This window comes from Grampus griseus, assembly GCF_964374135.1.
Source record: "Grampus griseus genome assembly, chromosome: 8".
NCBI lineage: Eukaryota > Metazoa > Chordata > Mammalia > Artiodactyla > Delphinidae > Grampus > Grampus griseus.
In genome coordinates this window covers 26,882,129-26,903,274 of record NC_139002.1, presented here as the reverse complement: position 1 = coordinate 26,903,274, position 21,146 = coordinate 26,882,129, and the positions used below count along the sequence as shown (strand labels likewise).

The following is a 21,146-nucleotide window of genomic DNA, read 5'->3' as shown; positions in this document are numbered from 1 at the left end:
GGGCACTTTTAGCGTCCGCGCCATCAAGCCCGAGGTGGCGGTGAGGTTTTCAGTGTATGGTTTTCCCCGCTAAGCGATTCTGCTTGGTGCCAGCAATGGAGGGCGTGCGCTGGGCCTTTTCCTGTGGCGCTTGGCTGCCGAGCCGAGCCGAATGGCTGCTCGCGGTGCGATCGATCCAGCCCGAGGAGAAGGAGCGCATTGGCCAGTTCGTCTTTGCACGCGACGCTAAGGCAGCTTTGGTACTACAGGTCTTTCGTATTGAGGGCCGAGGAAGCAGATGTTGGGGATGGTGGGCCGGGCTGTAGAGACTCCCCCCTCCCACGCTAGCGTCGGCGCCAGTTTGTGGCCGCCCCAGGGCGAGAGTGGTAGGTGCTGCTGACTCTACCGTGTGTGCGCGCGGCCTGGTCTCCACCGTCTTTGTAGTCTCCTCGGAGGCCTCGTCCGCTGTAAATATTAGCCCCTCCCCCGTTGTAATTGAAAATAGAGATCGTGCTAAACCCTAAAATAGGTGTTGAGAAGGCCTACAAAGTAGTTCTTTTTACCCACAATGTTTTTTTTTCTTATTTTTAAGTTATCAAAATTTATTTTTCCTTGCTTGGGCCCATAGCACATTCTTAGCCTGTTAAGTATCCTGCCATTCTCCTGCACGTGATAGGCCCTAAGAAATATTGACAGTTATGACTTACTTTAGCCTTGCACGCCGTGGAACTGGAAGAGTCCAGCCTCCTTTTACCAGGGAAACTTAAGTCAAGGAAGGATGCAGTCCTAGGCATACCTTTCTGACTAAATAGCTTGGGAAACAGTACTTTAGATATAATTGTTTATTTTACTTACGTATTTTTAGCAACAAATGGAAACGGGTTTCAAAACAACTTCTGTGTATATAGCGCAGTTTGAAACAGCTTCTAATTACCATCAAAGACTGTTACCTTGAAAATGTTCCTCTGTCAAAGCACTTTTTCTTTTGAAATGTGGGCTGATTGATTTTTGAAGGCATATTGGTGAATATTTTTATACTTTATGTAATTTGTAAGAAATTGTCAAATTCAAACTCGTGCAGTATTTAAAAGTCATTGTTTAGAACTGAAGGGAAAAAAACTTGGAAGATTTTTCAAAATATTATATGCCTTGTTATACCCTTAGGTATTTTTGTGTGATTTTAGTCATTTCTTTTTTAAAATATACATATATTTTTAAAATTTATTTAATTTATTTCTTTTTGGCCGCGTTGGGTCTTCGTTGCTGCACACGGGCTTTCTCTAGTTGCGGCGGGGGGTGGGGTGGGGGGGCTACTCTTCATTGCCGTGTGCGGGCTTCTCATTGCAGTGGCTTCTGTTGGTGCAGAGCACAGGCTCTAGGTGCGCGGGCTTCAGTAGTTGTGGCACGTGGGTTCAGTAGTAGTGGCTCGTGGGCTCTAGAGCGCTGGCTCAGTATTTGTGGCACACAGGCTTAAGTTACTCTGTGGCATGTGGGATCTTCCCAGACCAGGGCTCGAACCCGTGTCCTCTGCGTTGGCAGGTAGATTCTCAACCACTGTGCCACCAGGGAAGCCCCATTTCTTTCTTAATAATTAATGGAGGGAGAGAGTGGATGGGGTATATGTGAAAAAAGATAGGTCATGCATTGCTAATTGTTGAGCCCAGTGATAAGTATATATGATCTAGAAATACATGCACATATGCACAGAGATGTAAGTACAACAAGGTTGCTCAATGGGGAATTTTTTTTATAATAGTAAAACTAGAGCCAGCCTAAAATATCCAACAATAGGGGATAGTCAAGTTGTGGTACCTTGATAGTATGAAATGCACAGGCCAGATGGTTATATACAAACATAAAATAATCCCCAACACTTAGAAATTTAAAAGATTATACATGGTAGAATAGTACATATAGTAGGATTTCATATAAATGGATAGATAGTAAAAGCAAATGAACATATTTTGGGTACTTAGAGAAAAGACTGAAGGGATGAATACTTGATAACATTGGTTGGTTACTTGTTAAGGGGAGGGAGGGAATTGCTAAAGAGGGACTTTAAGTTGTCTGTCTTCATAAGCATTTCTTAAATCTTAAAGCAGGTATTTAATACTTAGGTACTTTTTAAAAACTTTAAGAAATGAATATTTTAGAAACCACAAAAATAGATTTTGTATGTTATAGGCAGTGTTACCTAAATCTTTAGTACAGACATCAATACTTAACAAATGTTTTATTAACAGGCTGGTCGTCTGATGATGAGGAAATTAGTTGCAGAGAAATTGAATATACCTTGGAATAATATTCGTTTGCAAAGAACTGCAAAAGGAAAACCAATCCTTGCGAAAGACTCATTGAATCCTTACCCCAATTTCAACTTTAACATCTCTCATCAAGGAGACTATGCTGTACTTGCTGCGGAGTCTGAGCTACAAGTTGGAATTGATATAATGAAGACTAGTTTTCCAGGTAATGTTGCATTTTTGTAGTACAAGAGTTATTAAGTGTCTTCTCTTAGTTCTTACCTGTTGAATAATATCAGACAAGGAGATGTAGATATTTAAGTTTAGGAAAAATGTGCTCGTACTCAAGGGTAGTATATCTGAGAGAGCAGGGTATTGTCGACTGAAAAAAATGCACAACCCAAAACTTGAGAATTATTCTGCAGACTTTCTGAGGACTCAAGTCCGGGAAGCAGCCTCTCAAATAGCTCTGAGAGACTGCTCCAAAGAGATAAGGGAGGAACCAGGATATATAGGAGTTTTTTGCAACAAAAACCCAGTAGTCAGAACATAAAAAGATTACTGTTAATTAAAGAAAACCAAACATTTCATTAATGAATTTAGCACTTTTCTATGTATGGGAAGATGCAAGAGTTTGGGCTTACTGAAATTATTCCTTTGATATGCACCTTAACTGTCTAGGGCCAGTATCCTGCTTTTCTCCATCCTGAATCCCCTCAGGGTGCACAGTTGGGGGTGGCTGTTGGCTTGAGGGCCCCAACATCCTTTGTTTACTATATATTTTCTTGAATGTTAACAGACTTCTACATAAAAGATAGATTCTTCGTTACTGGGGATTCGTATAATACTTTGCCTAGAGGCAAAGTGAAAACAAAGGTTTTCTTTTTGAATTATACCTCAGCTTGTTAAGTAAGACTAAATTTGAAACTATTCTCAAAGACTGTTAAATTTTCTAAAGAACAGTTTTTCCATAGCTCAATATTTTTTATTTAAGTAGTAGATGTTCAATCAAATTGAACTCAACAGGGAGTCAATTTTGAGTATCATTCTATTAAAAAAATAGTAATTATATGTATTGTAAGAACTTGGTTTCATTTAAGTCTTTCCCAGAATTAACCAATTAGTTGTTGGTTTGTTTAAAAAAGAATAATCTCAGTGGTAAAGTATATTGTAGTCCTTAAGTAGAGATAACATGTATTTGTACTGTATCTAAATATAGCTCTTTGTAGCACATTTATATAAATGGAAATGAAGAGCAAGCAATTATTAAAATATTTTAAGTTGTTTATATTTTGCCTTAGAAATTTGTAATTGGTGGCTGTAGGAACTGCTAACATTTATTGTGGTGTTGACTATACCTAGGTAATTTTACTAGAACACAAGTTCTCTCAACTACTCTATAACTTTCATCATCACTAACATTAGTGTGCACTTACTGTGTGCCATGGCATTTTCCTAAGTGCCTTACGTATATTATGGGGTGGGTGGGACACAGCATACTATCATTTTTATCAGAAGATAAGTAACAGGATAAGAAGAAAGCTGTTAAAATAAGAGAACCAACATTTTCCTAATTTCATAGTGCAGTTCCCTAATCTCCACACTGTGTCTACCACAGGATCTTTGCTTATGTTTACCTTGGACTGGAATATTTGTAATAACTTTACCCCCACCCCCATTTCTGCATAGGTAACTTATTTACTGGTTAGCTTTCACTTTAGTCTTACTTTAGGGAAGCCTTTGTGGACCTTCAATCTAAGCCAGGTTCTTTTGTTCTAGGCTCTCATAAAGTATATTTCCTTCATTCCAATTATATATTTCATTTTATAATTATTTTTCAGGATGTTGATTTTCTTCCCACTGGTCCTTACAAGCTGTATGAGAGCAGGAACTATGTTAGCTACTTCTGATAGTAGCTATATCTGCTATCACGTCTGGCACCCTACCTAGTTCAAAATAATGTGCAATAAATATTTGTCAAATGAATGAATAAGCACTTTGTGCTGCAGTAGTTAGGCCTCAGGGTATTGCTGTGAATCTCCTCTCTCATCTTTATTGTCAGTGTCTTTGCTTTGAATTTTCCCACCAACAGCTTTTTCTCTGACCTGCTCATAAATCTATTAAACCTCTATTCTTAACTTTGTTCAGAAGGAGGCTATACTAATGATAGCAGGGGTTCTTGACCCTGGATAAGCATCAAGTCATTTTTTTTTTAACCTCCTGAAATTGTTTGCTACATTTTGTATGCACAGGTACATTTTTCTGAGAGAGGATCTGGTTTTTTGCAGGGTCATAGAAGGCTTATTGTGAACCTTATCAACGAACCACTGTTACAGAGGATTCAGAGTGAGCATGCAAATGAGCCCATAAACTTCATAGCTTTCTGTGGTCCTTATGTGACCTTTCCCTAAAAATCAGAAATTATTGGAGAGACCATTGCTCCTTAGAATGCAGTCAGTACAATTACACAGTAATGGTTGGCTCATCAGGTTGATATCTGCTTAGAAATAATGCCTGTGAGACACAGATTTAATTACAGTTGGCTTAATGGGCAATGTTGGCTTATGGTCAATACCAGATAAACAAGTAAGTACTAATTGAAACTTAATAAATGATAGGAAGGTAATTGAGCAAAAAGTGAAGATTCTGTTAATTATATTTTATTAGACTTTTTTTATCCACCATCTTTTTTCATTGCTCTTGTTTGACTAATCACAGTATCCAGGCCTTTTCCTATTTGGCTCTTTCATTGCCAAAAAGCTATTGATATATCCAGTAATGCATTGGGGAAGAGCTGTTTTCCAGTTGCCATTAGTATTGTTACTGTGTCACTAGTGTCTGAAAGATTAATGGACACAGCATCATTTCTCAGGAAAGTAGACACTGGTTTACTTCACTGGCGATTCATTTGAAATGCTCTGCTTATCAGAGTAAGTGAGGAAATTGAGCAGGGAAGGTTTCCAAGAGTTGCTAAATGGTGGAGGGTAAAACAGTATAGGAGCAAGGGAAGTATTGTACTTTGTTTCGGGCATTGTTATTAGATTATCAACTCTCAAGATGGAGTTAGACTTTGGGGGCATCGTGAGTATATTGTAAGACTCAGTTCTATTACTCCCATTTTGTCTGCAGGTCAACATCATGTAGGAACTTGTGGAGTCTTTCCTTATCACATTAGACATTTCTGCTAGGTGCAGATCATTTCCCGCCATCTCCCAGTTCTCCCATTGCTGCTATGGCAGGGCAGGAGAGAATATATTGATGGATGTAAGAAGTTTTGGGTTTCTCCCTTCTAGCCAGATGCTAGAAGGACCCTATTGTAACCACCACGTTATTCTCTACTTAATGGAGAGAGGAAACTTATACAGAAGTAACTGGTGCATACTTGGCACTCAGTAAATAATTGTTTAATGGATATCCAGAGAAGAGGGATTATAAGATATTGGGGGCCCTAGTATAGATAAATTGCCAGTGCAATACAATCCCAACCCTGTGGTCAGGAGTGGGGTGAGGTGTTTTGTGGGTCATCTTTATAATTTGCTGTACCCAATTGAGAAATATTGGTTGTTTTTCCTTCATTTTCTAATTTTTATCTACCACTAAAGGCTTTTGCAGTTAGAAGTATAAAAGTAAGGATTGTATAAAGTATAAAAGTATGAATTGTTCAGTTTGGTTCCCATGTTTACAAGGCAAGATAAGAGATACAGTATAAAAATTATTAAAATTTGGGAAAAGACTGAAAATATTTTTCCCCACAGGTTTATACTTTCAAGTTCACATTTTTGTTATAAACTTTGCTGGATATTAATTGGCAGGACAAAATGACTCAATATTTTGAGATTTAATACTAATTTAATAACTTTGAAATGACTGTATCATAGAACTACTCCTCTTGAACAGTTGTTATGTAAATTACGTACAGTAAGTATAAAGTAAGTGGTGATATTATATGGTAGCTATGGTAGAGCCTATTTGTTGTCTCTTTCCACCATACTATTTATAGCACTATTTTAATAGCTTCCTGTTTGGTTCCCCCTCTTCACTTCTGTTCTCTCTCAGTACATTCTTGGTACAGAGTTAGAGTGGTCTTTAAAAATTTTCCTTAAAGCAATTTTCTTAAAACTTTTAGGTTGGTTCATAATAAAATTCAGTCCCTTTAACATGATTTTATCGTCTTATTCTCATTTATCTCTCCATTTGCATTTTTAGCTGCTCTCTGCTCACTATTTTCTGTCCATACTCATCGTTTATTACCTTGAATGTAGTAGACTTTTTCCTGTTCAGGTCATTTCAGAAAAGCTGATCGCTCTGCCTGTTCTTCTCCCCACTCTTTCGTGAGTACCTTAGACATGAAGGATGAGAAGTAGCCAGTACCAGTACCTCCTCAGAAAGGACTTTCCTGACCACCTGATCTTGTTTTCCTTCATGGCCTTTCTCATTTGTAATTATAACTTAGCTATTTGATTATTATCTGTTCTCCTTCATTAAATAAGTTCAGGAGCTATGCTTGTTTTGTTTTTGCCACAGTATACCTAGTACTTAGCAGCGTGTCTAGCACATAGCAGGTGCTCAGTAAATATTTATTGAATGTACAAATAATAGGAGTTCTCAGTTTCACACAAAATATTCCTAAAATTTGTTGAAAAATTAAAAAGTGGTTATGCAACTACAGTGAAAAATGATATTCTTATCAGATTCTAGTTGGAATATCAACTGTTCTCATCAGTGAGTTGTGATTTAAAATAGTTCTTCCTTCGAGTCTTCTTCCTCACCCTGCATTTATCTCCCTAGCTTCTTCTCTCCTGCATTTGCATCCATCAGATTCGGTTTCCAACTTTGTTGCTGCTACAGTCTATAGTGTCCAACTTAAAATTTTTCAACTTTATGATGGTTTAAAGGCAATTCAGTAGAAGCCATACTTTGAATTTTGAATTTTGACATTTTCCTGTGCTAGCCATATGCCATTCCATACTCATAATGCTGGGCAGCAGCAGTGAGCCATAGCTCCCAGTCAGCCACACAATCACGAGGGTAAAACAACTAGTACAACCATTCTGTTTTTCACTTTCAGTACAGTATTCAGTACATTTCATGAGGTATTCAACACTTTATTATAAAATAGTCTTTGTGTTAGATGATTTTGCCCACCTGTAGGCTAATGTAAGTGCTCTGAGCACATTTAAAGTAAGCTAGCCTAAGCTGTGATGTTCCATAGGTTAGGGGTATTAAATGCATTTTTGACCTAAACTATTTTCAACTTAGTAATGCGTTTATCGGGACGTAACCTTATCGTAAGTCAAGGAAGATCTGTATTCCACTATTGTTTGTGATCTACATTCTAAGCTGATCTACATTCTTTTTGGATCTGCATTTTGCAGGATGTGCAAAATGTTGTTTTTTGTTTTTTTTTAACTTGGAGATTTACAGCCAGCAAGCAGCTTAAATAAGTCACACTTCTCTTTGTGCTCTGAACTTGCTGGAAAACCAGGTCTTTACTGGCAGGTAGTTTTCCCCCTTTCCAAGTTACAGGATGGGTCTTTTCCACTGTGCAGAGGATTTGAGTGGGATCACAACATAGAACTAGTATTTATTGAACAACTTCTCTGTGTTAAATGCCTTCTATGCATTATCTTATTTCACCCTCTTAAGCCTAAGTTATAAGTTATTGTTATTTTATGGAGTATGTTAAGACATTTGCCCAAGGCAACCAAGCTGAAAAGTAGCATATCATGGATTTGAACCCATACCTCAAAGCCTATATTTTTAGACACTGCATTCTATAATATATGACCTCTCAATACTAGATTTTATTGATACCTGTTTAAGGATTTGCAAGTACAAAATCTGAAAAATTCCATGGAACTGGGTTAAATGAATTTAAAGTTTTTGTGAAGGAACTGATATCTAAGAAGAGTATACAAAGTTTAGTGAGAGGGAACTTGCCTTAACAATTTTTTATATTAGGCATTGTAAACAAAAGAGTGTGGTGTTAGCAAAAGAATAGACAGCTAGGAGGGTTAAAGGTTAGTGCCCAGTATTTATACATAATATTTCAATTCAGCAGTTAAAGATTATTTATTAAATGGTGCATTACACTAATCACTAGGGTAGCTTGTTAGCTACTTGAATTTGCTCTTCTGTGAACTACTTATTAATCTTTTCTAATCCATGTATAAAAGCTCTTTATGTATTATGGATATTGACACTTCATTGACCAAATCTGTTACAACTATTTTCCCACTCTATTATTTGTTTATCTTTTGAATTTGTTTGTATTTTTTGCCATATGAATTTTGTCTTTTATTTAATTAATATATCTAACTTTTCCTTGATAAATTCTGAAGTCTGTCTCATTTAAAAAAAAAATAAGTTGGTAAAAGATTTACTCCAACTGTAGGTTATAGAGTCTCCTAGATTTTGTTCTAAAATTGCACTTTTTTTTTTTTTAACATTTAAATCTTTAATTCCCCTAAAACTTGTGTGTATATGTTTTACATACTGATGGCTCAACAGTCATACCACCACTAGCATTGGCTAGATTGGGAATAAACATGTAAAGTGCCTGGAATTATTAAGTACTTAATAAGTAAATGTTAGCTCTAAGGTGGTTGTGATAGTTATTACTGTTATATGTATAGAATGGTGTTTCTGAAATGGTGGCCAGGATATTAAAATCAGCCAGGATGCCTGTTAAAAATGCAGGTTCCTTGAAAAAAATGCAGGTTCATTGAAACCCTCCCAGACCTCTTCAACTAGAATTTCTTAGATACAACCAAGGATTCTATATTCAGACAATTTCTCAGGTGATTGTTAGACCTATTAGCGTTTGGGAAACACTATATTAGATGTAATTTATAGAGCCAACAAAAAGAAAGATTGTAACCCATCAACTTTTTTTTTCATGAGTAAAATTGTCTGAAAGCCATTAGATCCTTGTTACACAGTGTACAACAGAATTAATTAGAATTAAATTTTAATAACAATTACTAGAACACAATAGAATTGTATATTTGGCCAGATTTCTGAAAGAAGGATGCCTTTTAAACTTACAAAGATAAGAAGAACGGGCAAAGTTAGCATATGTAATTGATTTTATATTAAATCTCTTCTCGCAAACTGGGGCAAATAAGACAGACAGAGGTTAATATTGTTAATATTTAAAATACTTGTAAGTATTGATAGAAAAGTCACTTAAGACTTACCTAATGGGCACAGTGGTTAAAAATCCGCCTGCCAATGCAGGGGACATGGGTTCGAGCCCTGGTCCAGGAAGATCCCACATGCCACGGAGCAACTAAGCCCGTGCGCCACAACTACCGAGCCTGTGCTCTAGAGCCCACATGCCACAACTACTGAAGCCCGTGCTCCGCAACAAGAGAAGCCACTGCAATGAGAAGCCCGCGCACATCAACTAGAGAAAGCCGGCACGTAGCAACGAAGACCCAACACAGCCAAAAATAAATAATAAATTAATTTTTAAAAAATACATTAGGGCTTCCCTGGTGGCGCAGTGGTTGAGAGTCCGCCTGCCGATGCAGGGGACACGGGTTCGTGCCCCGGTCCGGGAAGATCCCACATGCCGCGGAGTGGCTGGGCCCGTGAGCCAAGGCTGCCGAGCCTGCGCGTCCAGAGCCTGTGCTCAGCAACGGGAGAAGCCACAACAGTGAGAGGCCCACGTACCACAAAAAAAAAAAAAAAAAATACATTAAAAAAAGAAAGACTTACGTAATGAATGGACAAAGACTTGATAAAACATTTCACAAAAGAGGATATATATATAAAACAACTACCACAATAGCCTTAGAGCTAACATTTATTTGGTACTTAATAGCTCCAGGCCCTTTATATGTTTATTTCTTAAACTATCCAGCTCTTTTTCCCTATTTTATAGCTTAAGAAACAGCCATAGTGAAGTTAAATAAATAATAGTAAAGAAGTGTTAGAGCCAGGATTTGAACATTTGACTCCAGGGGTATAACACTAAAGCTAAGAGTATATGAGTGTGTCTGTATAAATGAATTAAATTGTGTGCATGAATGTATTAGTTTCCTAGGGCTCCTAACAAAGTACCAAAAACTTGGTGTCTTAAAAAAACAGAAATTTATTCTCTGACAGTTCTGAAGGCCAGAAGTCAAAGTGTTGACAGGGCCATGTTACCTCTGTAGATTCCAGGAAAGAATTCTTCTTTGCTTCTTCCTAGTGTCCTGGCAATCTTTGGCATTCCTTGAGTTGTAGCTATATCAGTTTACTTTCTACCTTCATTGTTATGTTGCCTTTTTCCCTGTATTCTCTCTTCGTGTCTAAATGTTTCTCCTTATAAGGACACCAGTCATTGGATATAGGACCCACCTTAATCCATCCTAATTTGATTGCACCTGCAAAGACTGTATTTCCAAATAAGGTCACATTTTTAGTTTCTGTGTGGGCATGAGTTTTGGAAGACATGGACCCTCACAGTTCAAACCCGCCTTGTTCAAGGCTCAACTCTATAAATTATTTTGTTGTAGGTTACTACTCTGTTTAATAAACTTTCTAGTTGCTCTGTGACCTTGGTTAGTTGATCATTGCAGAACACTTAGTTAATATCTAGTGCTGCTTTCCCTAAAGATTAAGCTATAAGATGAGGGATCTGGCTTTTCTAAACCTGGTTAGTGGTTCTATGTAAGTTTCTCAGTTATTTTATCTTTATCTTTTTTTAACTTAAGTTCTTATATGTCTATTAAATCAAATATTGTAATAGACATGAATATGTGTTGGTATTATTAGGAGGCTTTGCCAACTTATGTGTCTAATAATTGTGCTGTCTCAGCTAGTTTGAGGGGCAAACGTACTATTCTGGTATTTCCTACTGATTTTTTTTTTAATTCCAATTTCCTAGATAAACTAAGTCCTTAACAGAGTACTCATTCACTGTGTATTTTCACCATAATGCCACAATGTGGCGCTGTTGTCTTTGGCTGAATATTTACAAAGTCATCTTTTTCTGTTGCTGTCAATCTCTTATTTTGTGGGATATGATGCTCTCAAAAGTATATGAAAACACACTCATATCAGATATTTTTAAGCTGTACATGATCAGTTATGATTCTTTTCCAGTGGTTGTGCTAGATTGCTTTTTATGTTAAATGAGTTTTTTTTTATTAGTGTGAATATTTAAATTTTTTCTTCGATTGCCCCATCATATTTATGTAAAAATCAGGGTGTTTCTTGAAGGTTATGGAATTATAACTTGAAGAAACCAACAAACATAATGACACTATAGATGACAACAGGCATATCTTTTTAAATTTTAGGCTTTTTGGATAGTATTCTGTTAAAACTACAATTCCACTCAAAATATATAATGCTGTCTTCCAAAATCCAAGGTAGCTGTTCTTCTCATTGTTCTTATTTACACTATTTGTACCCGAATCTATTCAAGAGGAAACAGTTTACAATTTATGTAGGTATAGTGCTCCCAGTGTTTAAAATCTCCAGATTTACTTTTATAACTTTTGCAAGCTTGCTTTCTTTACTTTCTTTAGTGTTTTATCTGTCAAGCCAGTATGTACTAGTGATGCATTGCATTTTAATAAGACAGTCTTTATTTAAGGGGCTTGAGGAATAAGCACCAGACTATCAAAGGGGGTTCATAGACCCAAAAGGGTAAGAATCTCCTGCCCTGCCCTGGAACTCCTAAGGTCCCAGTTTAATATTTCAGTGCTGTTGCGTGAAATGACTTTACAGCTTTGCAGGGCTTTTAGGAAATAATAGCCTTTTAACATTAATATGAACAGATACAAACAATAAGCATTAGTTGATTAATAAAAATGGATTGTAAAGTTATCTTTCTTACGAATAGTAGAGGACTAAAGAGTAGACAGATTAATTAAATGAGTCTGTTGAACTTGAAAACAAACAAGGAAGTGAAGAAGTGAAGTGAAGAACCACATATCACTGGAATGTCATTAGAAATATTTCCTAGGTAAACAAGAGGAGACTGTTTTGACCATTTTGAAGTAGGGATGGTGGGGGAATTGTAGACGATTTTGTGGGAGAGCTCGTTTTTAATATTTTCTACCCTTGAGGTAACTATGGAAAAGGTACTTGGTTACTGTAGGAGAAACTTTAAACTCTCTATGAACATAAGGACCCATGTCTGTTTTGATTATCATGATATTCCTGGCATCGAGCACTTGGGTGTTTTTAGAGTGAATGATATAGTTGTCGTTCTAAATGTTGAATCCTCATGGGGTTAGTTAGTTGTTAAATGCCAGGAAAGCATTAAGTAGGGGAATTGACATATTTCTTCTTTCCAGACATGCTATGGTTGCAGCCAGTTGGGAATGTCAGATTTTGGAGTTGAGTATTTTAGAAATGGGAGTTGCGGAGTAGACAAGCTATGTTAACAGAATCTGCAGAGGGACTACTTTCAAGAGGCTTACTGGAAGTAATGCAATCATGAACTAAGGATACAGGGCAATAGAGCATTTAGGAGTAATTTACCACATAATAGTTAATGTACATTTATTCATATAGTAAACATTTGTGATTCACCTACCTTGTTGCCAGACTTTCTGATTGACCAATTAGGCTGTAATTGTGTGAGGCTAAGAACCATGACTGATTTGTTTTTAACCATTAGGTCAATTCATATTGGTATAGTATTTGTACACATTCTACATACTTGTACAATAAGTAAATGAATGATGATAGAAGGTTTCTGTTTAGTAGTAAAGATAGACAAACACATAATTATAATATTTTGAAAAAATATATGAAAGACATACCATATATTTTAATTTGTGTCTTAGTTCTGGGAGTCAGATCCTTTGAGTTCTATTCATTTTTAGGATGCTATGTAAAATTTTATTGTCTATGGAACAGTGGAGCTAAGGATATACTTGAGATTTTTTAAAAAATGAGCCAATAGAACAGAAATTAAAATCTGTTTTTGTTTGGAAAAGTCATATTAGAAAACATGTTTAAAAACAGTTATTGTGAAGGAAGTAAGTGTATATTAACTTTCCAGTCATGTTAATAACTTAGGATAAAAGAACACTCCTTAGCTTTCTACCAGTTCCCCCAAAATTATAGTAAAGAAATTGTTCCCTGATTTTCCTGTGAAATGGCAAAGCAAAATTTTAAACCCCAGCATACTATTGCTCTATTTTAAGAGTACTTGTTTTGGATTTCTGATATTCTCTCATATATAGGAAATTTCCCCTAGTTATTTAAGATTTATAATAGCTTGGCTGCTAAATTTTATCAAATTTTTGGTGAGCATCTATATAGAACCATATGTTTTTTTCTCCTTAATTATTTAATAATTCACAGAATTTCACTGTTCTATTAAGCTACCCTTCTCTCAGCTTATTTTGATTTGCTGATATTTTGTTTAGGGTTATTGTGACTGTATTCAAAAGTAAAGTTGGACTATAGTTTTCTTTTATGCGCTGTCTAATAATTTTGGTAATTCTCTGTTTCCTCAATTGACAGGTCGTGGTTCAATTCCAGAATTTTTTCATATTATGAAAAGAAAGTTTACCAACAAAGAATGGGAAACAATCAGAAGCTTTAAGGATGAATGGACTCAGCTGGATATGTTTTATAGGAATTGGGTATAATTTCTTTCTAGTTTTGAGAGTAAGCCCCTGTGTTGATTCCATTATCTTTGCTAAAAATAGGAGCAAAAGTCCTGTGGTAAACCTGTAGTTCATACAGTGTTTGAAGTAAATAAGTCATTACTTGGGAACTTCATGATTTTTATGTACACATTATTATATTCTAATGACATTTAAGAAAATTTAACATATATTTAATGCTCAACTAGAAGATACTCTTAAAGCTAAAAACAAGACAGTTTATCAGTATTTATAAATAAGGTTTTCTGTCTTAAAGGATCTCGTACACATGAGACCTTATTTAACATATAATATTTATTATGTGCCAGAAAACATTATTGTAAGCCCTTCATAAGTTAGTTAATTATCATAACAACCCCACTAGTAAGGTACTACTATTATTACATGTTATACATGAGGGAATGGAGGCAAAGGGAGCTTAAATGATTTGTCTTAAGTTCTCACAACTGGTTTGTTTCCATGCTACTATAAGGGTAAAAATAAATAGCTTATAGCTGTAAAGTAGTAAAGAATTAAAAATCCATATGTTTTGGGGACAGTAGATTTTATGAACAATTTACTAAAGCTCTAAGAGAAAATGTCTGTCTGTATCTTAGGCACTGAAAGAAAGCTTCATAAAAGCAATAGGTGTTGGATTAGGATTTGAATTGCAGCGGCTTGAATTTGATATATCTCCATTAAACCTGGATATAGGCCAAGTTTATAAAGAAACACGTTTGTTTCTGGATGGGGAAGAAGAAAAAGAATGGGCATTTGAGGTAAGAGATTTATCAGAATTGCTATAACTATAAGCATTTTCTTATTTTGTGCATGTGAGCATACGCTTAACTTGGGGAGGCTAGTCATTGAAACTAGACACATTTGGAATCCAGTCTGTGTGCTCTGAAGGTAAAGTCAGGGATACTCTGAGCACAATAACATTTAAGCTGATACTTGAAAGATAAGTCATATTGCATTAAGTAAAAGAGAAGGGAAAAGAGGCCCTGGAATAAAACAGCTTTGTGTGTATGAACAACTAAAGGATGCCATTTTGCCAGTGTACTGTGTTGAGGGGATTTGAGAGAGATGCTATGTTAGGCTGATGATATCATGTAGGGCATTATGGGTTGGTTAATAATTTGGTCTCTTTCTTTATTTGGTTTTTGTCACTAGGAATTCTTGGTTGCTAGTGAGAAAAACCTAACACAAATTCATTTTAGCCAAAAAGACATTATTGTAGGTTACTAGAGTAATTCATATAACCAGGTTTCAGAATTGGCTAGAATTAGGGACTGGAAAACTCAGAACTCATTTTATCTTTTACTTTTGCCTTCCTGGCTTTAGTTTTCTCCCACCCACATTTCTCATTCTGTACACCAGCTTTCTTAACTTTATCTGGTCTGTGTGGCAGGAAACATGACTGCCTACCACTCTTATGTGTAACAGTTTGTAGTTTAAAAACCCTAAGAGATTGGTGAACTCCCTTTCTGTTCAAGCCCTATAAGCCCTGGAGAAAGGCTTAGGTTGGGTGTTAGGTGCTTATCTCTTGACCAATCATTGTAGCCAAGGAAGTGTGTTACAACTTGTATCAAGTGTCCAGAGCCCAGCAAATGGATTGTATTATAATGTGGTTGTTCCCATAGTCATCAGAATTGTGTACAGAGAAAGTCAGTATCCAGAATAAAGAATTCATGATGAATGGATAAAATAGAAGGTGTTTACTAATTTTCTCAAGGGAATTTAACAAGGTTTAAATAGAGAGTGGTAAGATCAGAAATGTATTTTAAAACCATGTTCCGTCTATGATGGTATATGGAGGTTAAGGAAGTGAGGTGATAAAGATGTTATGATCAATTCTGTGACTTATATGACCATCTGTTGAGATACTGAATACTAGAGAACAAGTGGGATTTAAGTTTGAGATACCATAAAAACATCTAAGTGAAGTTGTCAAGCTGGCGAATAGAATGAAAGGCTGGGCTAAAGGGAAAAAATCATAATCATTAACACGTGGATGGTAGTTGAAGCCATGGGATTTACAGTTGCGGCAATGAGATTACCTAAGGTAGAATTGAGAAAGACCAAGGACAGAGTCCTGAGAATACTTTTTAAAGGTGGAGTGGGGAGGAGAATAAGAAAGAATGACCAAAATGGTAAGAAGTAAAATACGAAAGTACTGTTAGGAGGATCCAAGGGCAGAAAGTATCTTGAGAAAGAGAGTTGTGTCAAAACTGCTAACATACCATGTAAGGTAGGGATTCTATGAATTAAAAAGTAAATTATATTATATTAGGATACTGTATTTTTTAATACATTTGTTTAAAAAAATAATTCATACTGAAAGGGGCAAACGTCAGCCATTTCATTCATGGGAAATCCTTTGTGGTGCCAGATGGAGTAGGCCTAGTAGCAGGGTGAGGAGGGAAGAGTCAGTGATTGGGCCAGCTGTGCTTAAACGTTTTGGGTGACAAAGATGTCTGAGTTCCTGTGGACCAAAATAGATGCTGTGGAAAATGGGCCTGAAGTGTCTTGAAAGGACCCTACCCAAGAGGAATTCCAAAAAGAGGCATTGTGCATTCTACTGTGTATTAATTGATGAGGGTAAGAATTACAAGAAGTCAGCCGTTAAATGCACTGCTAGTTCCAGGCAGTGGTACGGGACAAAGGAACTGGAAGTAGTTCTCTGAAAATTCCTCAGATGCTCACTAAGCCAGCATTTGGATACTTGATATGACCCAGAGTTCTAAAAACTAGATTACAACATCATTGATCATTACTTTGCCTGTTTCCTCCATCCCTTTCCTCTCTGCCACCTTACCTTAAGGAAACCAGAGCAGAAGAGCAAGGTGAGGCCAAGGAGAAGAATGTGTTCTAAGAATTGAAATGGGATTTTTTTTTTAAGCTGAAAGTGACTGAAGAGCTATGGGGTTTGTCTAAGGGCTTGTTCAGAAGGTGGGAAGGGAGATCCAGCAGGGCATATTTGAAGACATCTATGGAAGAAAAATTAAATTCTTTACTGAATGTACCTGGGTGTTTTACCCATTCAGTGTACCAGTTAGAAAAATATAAAAATAATATATGTTAGATGCATATATTTAAGTGTGGATTATTTTTATACTATAAACAGGCCTGGAAGGGGAGAGTGAACTTAACAGAATGAATCTGGTGGTATGGATAGCCAGAAGCCAGGGTTTGAGGGGAGAATGATGAACGTAGAGCCAGGGGAGGCATACCTAGAGTCAAGAAACAGACGGGAGGTTCCTGTCTGGGCATCTCCAAGTACCCCCACAAGATAAAGAACCAGTCTTTAGGTATGCAGCTGAGGAAGGGCTATGATTTCAGTGTACAACCGTGGCGTGAATGATCTTCACTGTCCTTTCCTCCCTTTTATTCAGTCTTTTCCTTTCTCACTCATACACACTAAATTCACCCACACTAGAAGAACTAGAGGTGGCAGCATAGTGAATGAGGGAGCATCTGCAGTTAGGAAGAGAGGAAATCACTTCCTTTCCCTATTGGAGACTTCCAACCCTGAATTAGGTTTGAGCTAGGATAGTGGGAGGAAGAATTTCTTATGAAATTAGAATAAAATTTAATTTGGATCAAACATTTTTCAGAGAAAATTTGATACTGAGAATGACCAGAAATGTCATTTATGAGATCTGATCAAGATTTCATCCAGGGAAAGAGAAAAATGAATTGTCAGAACTTGTTTAAAGGGAAATGGTGAGAGAGAATAAGTTGCCTTCTGTTCCTACTCTGTAGAGTCCAGCTGCTTTAGTAAACTGAAAACAAGGTAGGAAGAAGTTTCAACCCTTCCCTACTTTTCATGGGTAACTCCAAATGAAACCTCTGCACAGGACAACTTTGTAGCCATCTTGCTCTTCTCTCCTTTCTGTACTGTGTAGACACAACTTCTTGAAACAGAGTCATAGCCAAACATGATTAGCCCCATGGCTTGGTTTTTTCTCCATAAGTATTTGATGACTAAATGTAAGCACACAGGGTATTTTAGAAAGTACCTTTAAAGGTATTTTAGAAAGTACTGTTACCTGGGTTGGAGATGGGAGAAATACGTATTTGATGACTAAATGTAAGCACACAGGGTATTTTAGAAAGTACCTTTAAAGGTATTTTAGAAAGTACTGTTACCTGGGTTGGAGGTGGGACAAATACCTAGAAATAGTACATGTCAGAGACTGTAGTTTTCATTAATTAATGCATATAGCCAGTGAATAACTGAACTACTTCAGACTCATAGATTCTCTTCCTAGTGTGAGAATTGATAAGCTAAGTGGAAAAAATAGCCCTGTTCCTGCAGGCAGCATTAAAAGAATGCCTGCAGGATACCAGAAATAGGTTCTAGACTGCACGTGTGGATATGTGGTATCTACTGGCACACAAATTAATGGTGCAGAAGGCTAAGGATACTATCCTCATTTAAGCAGAACTAAAGGACAGTGCCATCATAGGACATATGGTAAAATTCTGCATCCTGGGAGAAAAAGGAGTGTTTATTTACTTGGAGACTCAAAAGAAGAATATGAAATGAAAATTATAAAGCAAATGAGTATTTTTTTAAAAATCTGCTTAGTGTTTTGAATAACATTCAAGATGAGAGTTTAGCTATGAAATAGAAGCTGAGAGCTTTAAGGAAAGAATAGGCTTGTCATTAAACGAGAGCTGTTAGTGGAAGGTAGTCTGTGAAACCATCCAGAAGTATATAGAAAAGAAGACAACAGACTGAACCCTAAAACTCTTATATTTAAGAAGTACATTTCATTGCTACCTTCTAATTATAGACATTTTCCCAGGCATCTACTGTTTTCATGAATCCACTCTCACAATTAGCAGTTTCAAGCACACTACCTTTCTGCATATGACTACCAAACCTTTAACTCAGTTTCTTTCACTCTTCAGACTCCTATTTCTCACTGCTATGTACTTCTCCTTGAACACTACACAGACACCACAAATTCTGCAGATAAGTCAAAATAATAATTGCCCTTCAAGTTATTTTCTTTTTCTAACTTTACTTTTTTTGATGGTACCACCATCCAGTCATCCAGGATTAAGAAAGCCCAGACCCATTTTAAGTTCCCCTCCTCCTCCCCTTGTTATACCAAACCCTCTAATTAACAGTGACATGCTCCCCTCTGAAAACGCTTAGTGTGGGCACTGTTTACATCCAACTTAGACTAATGCAGTAGCCTCCTAACTGGGTTCCTCTTCCATTATTTTGCTTCATCCTTCTTCATTTTTGGCCGTCGTTTCCCTATATACACTCCACATTGCAGCCAAATCACAACCTGCTATCTGATATTCTTTAAATATCTCCAACCCTCTTGTATTTATATTTGTTTCAATTCTTCTGTGTCCTCACCACCACCCACCCATCCACCCTGCCGCAATCTCCACCTTGCCTTCTCCTTGAACAATTTAAATCCATTTCAGGAGCCTTTTCTTTATTTCATTTAAGACCAAGCTTTTTTTTTCTTTCTTACAACATACCACATTTTGCCTCATAATCTTTGTACTTCTCTACTTGCTTTACTTTCCCAGGGCTCCCTGAAGGCAGGGGCAGTATCTTACTTAGCATTGTATCTGTTGTAGACCTAAAATGCTAGCGTGGACATCATCAAGAATCCATTATTTATTACAACAAATCCTCCAAAGGATTTTCCACTTACCTGAGTATTGTATCTCACACCTGGAAAATTAATACTCTAGAAGAAATATGAATTCTTATGCCAAGAGGAATCTCATGATTTCATAGGCTCTCAATTTTCGTAACTGGTTTCTCTTAGGAAAGTTAAATTTACCACCAAAAAGTTTCAAATGATGAAATTAGATGAAACAGAAATTCTTTGCTTTTGAAAGGAAGTGCTTTAAAAAGTAGAAATATTGAATGTTGTCCTAGTGTCTTCATACCAGGAGGCCAGGGATTGCAGGAAAAGGGTCTTTTTTGTCTTCATTCACTTTCCTCCCTCAGTTTCTGAAATGATTCTGCAGAATTTCTTCTCATAAAAAAGCCGTGTGGATGAAAGGCTCTCGGTGCTGCAGCCAGGAGTCAGTGCTGTGCCTCTGAGGTGGAAGAGCCAACTTCAGGACACTGGTCCACAAGAGATCTCCCAGCTCCACGTAATACCAAACGGCGAAAATCTCCCAGGGATCTCCATCTCAACACCAACACCCAGCTTCACTCAATGACCAGCAAGCTACAGTGCTGGAAACCCTATGCCAGACAACTAGCAGGACAGGAACACAGCCCCACCCATTAGCAGAGAGGCTGACTAAAATCATAATAAGTCCACAAACACCCCAAAACATGCAGCCAGCCGTGGACCTGCCCACCAGAAAGACAAGATCCAGCCTCATCCACCAGAACACAGGCACAAGTCCCCTCCACCAGGAAGCCTACACAACCCACTGAACCAAATTTAGCCACTGGGGACAGACACCAAAAACAATGGGAACTACGAACCTGCAGCCTGCAAAAAGGAGACCCCAAACACAGTAAGATAAGCAAAATGAGAAAACAGAAAAACACACGGCAGATGAAGGAGCAAGATAAAAACCCACCAGACCTAACAAATGAAGAGGAAATAGCCAGTCTACCTGACAAATAATTCAGAATAATGATAGTAAAGATGATCCAAAATCTTGGAAATAGAATAGAGAAAATGCAAGAAACATTTAACAAGGACATAGAAGAATTAAAGATGAAACAAGCAACGATGACCAACACAATAAATGAAATTAAAAATACTCTAGAAGGGATCAATAGCAGAATAACTGAGGCAGAAGAACGGATAAGTGACCTGGAAGATAAAATAGTAGAAATAACTACTGCAGAGCAGAATAAAGAAAAAGAATGAAAAGAACTGAGGACAGTCTCAGAGACCTCTGGGACAACATTAAACGCACCAACGTTCGAATTATAGGGGTTCCAGAAGAAGAAGAGAAAAAGAAAGGGACTGAAAAAATATTTGAAGAGATTATAGTTGAAAACTTCCCTAATATGGGAAAGGAAATAGTTAAGTCCAGGAAGCACAGAGAGTCCCATACAGGGTAAATCCAAGGAGAAACACACCAAGACACATATTAATCAAACTGTCAAAAATTAAATACAAAGAAGACATATTAAAAGCAGCAAGGGAAAAACAACAAATAACACACAAGGGAATCCACATAAGGTTAACAGCTGATCTTTCAGCAGAAACTCTGCAAGCCAGAAGGGACTGGCAGGACATATTTAAAGTGATGAAGGAGAAAAACCTGCAGCCAAGATTACTCTACCCAGCAAGGATCTCATTCAGATATG

At 37.0% G+C, this 21,146-nt stretch overlaps 1 protein-coding gene across 2 annotated transcripts in view; it reads left to right on the top strand.

The window, feature by feature from the left end:
* Nucleotides 1-21: 21 nt before the first annotated feature.
* The window catches only part of AASDHPPT (aminoadipate-semialdehyde dehydrogenase-phosphopantetheinyl transferase), a gene marked incomplete at its 3' end in the record, with an annotated part of 33,712 nt that continues 12,587 nt past the window's right edge, over nt 22-21,146 (top strand). Inside the window, exons 1-4 of one of the 2 annotated variants that reach the window (XM_082660212.1) lie at nt 22-239; nt 2,223-2,448; nt 13,698-13,819; nt 14,440-14,601. In XM_082660212.1, the coding sequence (XP_082516338.1) occupies nt 57-239; nt 2,223-2,448; nt 13,698-13,819; nt 14,440-14,601 (693 nt within the window). In that variant the 5' untranslated portion in view covers nt 22-56. The remainder of the gene's footprint in view (nt 240-2,222; nt 2,449-13,697; nt 13,820-14,439; nt 14,602-21,146) is intronic. The other variant, XM_082660211.1, reaches the window with a different exon arrangement.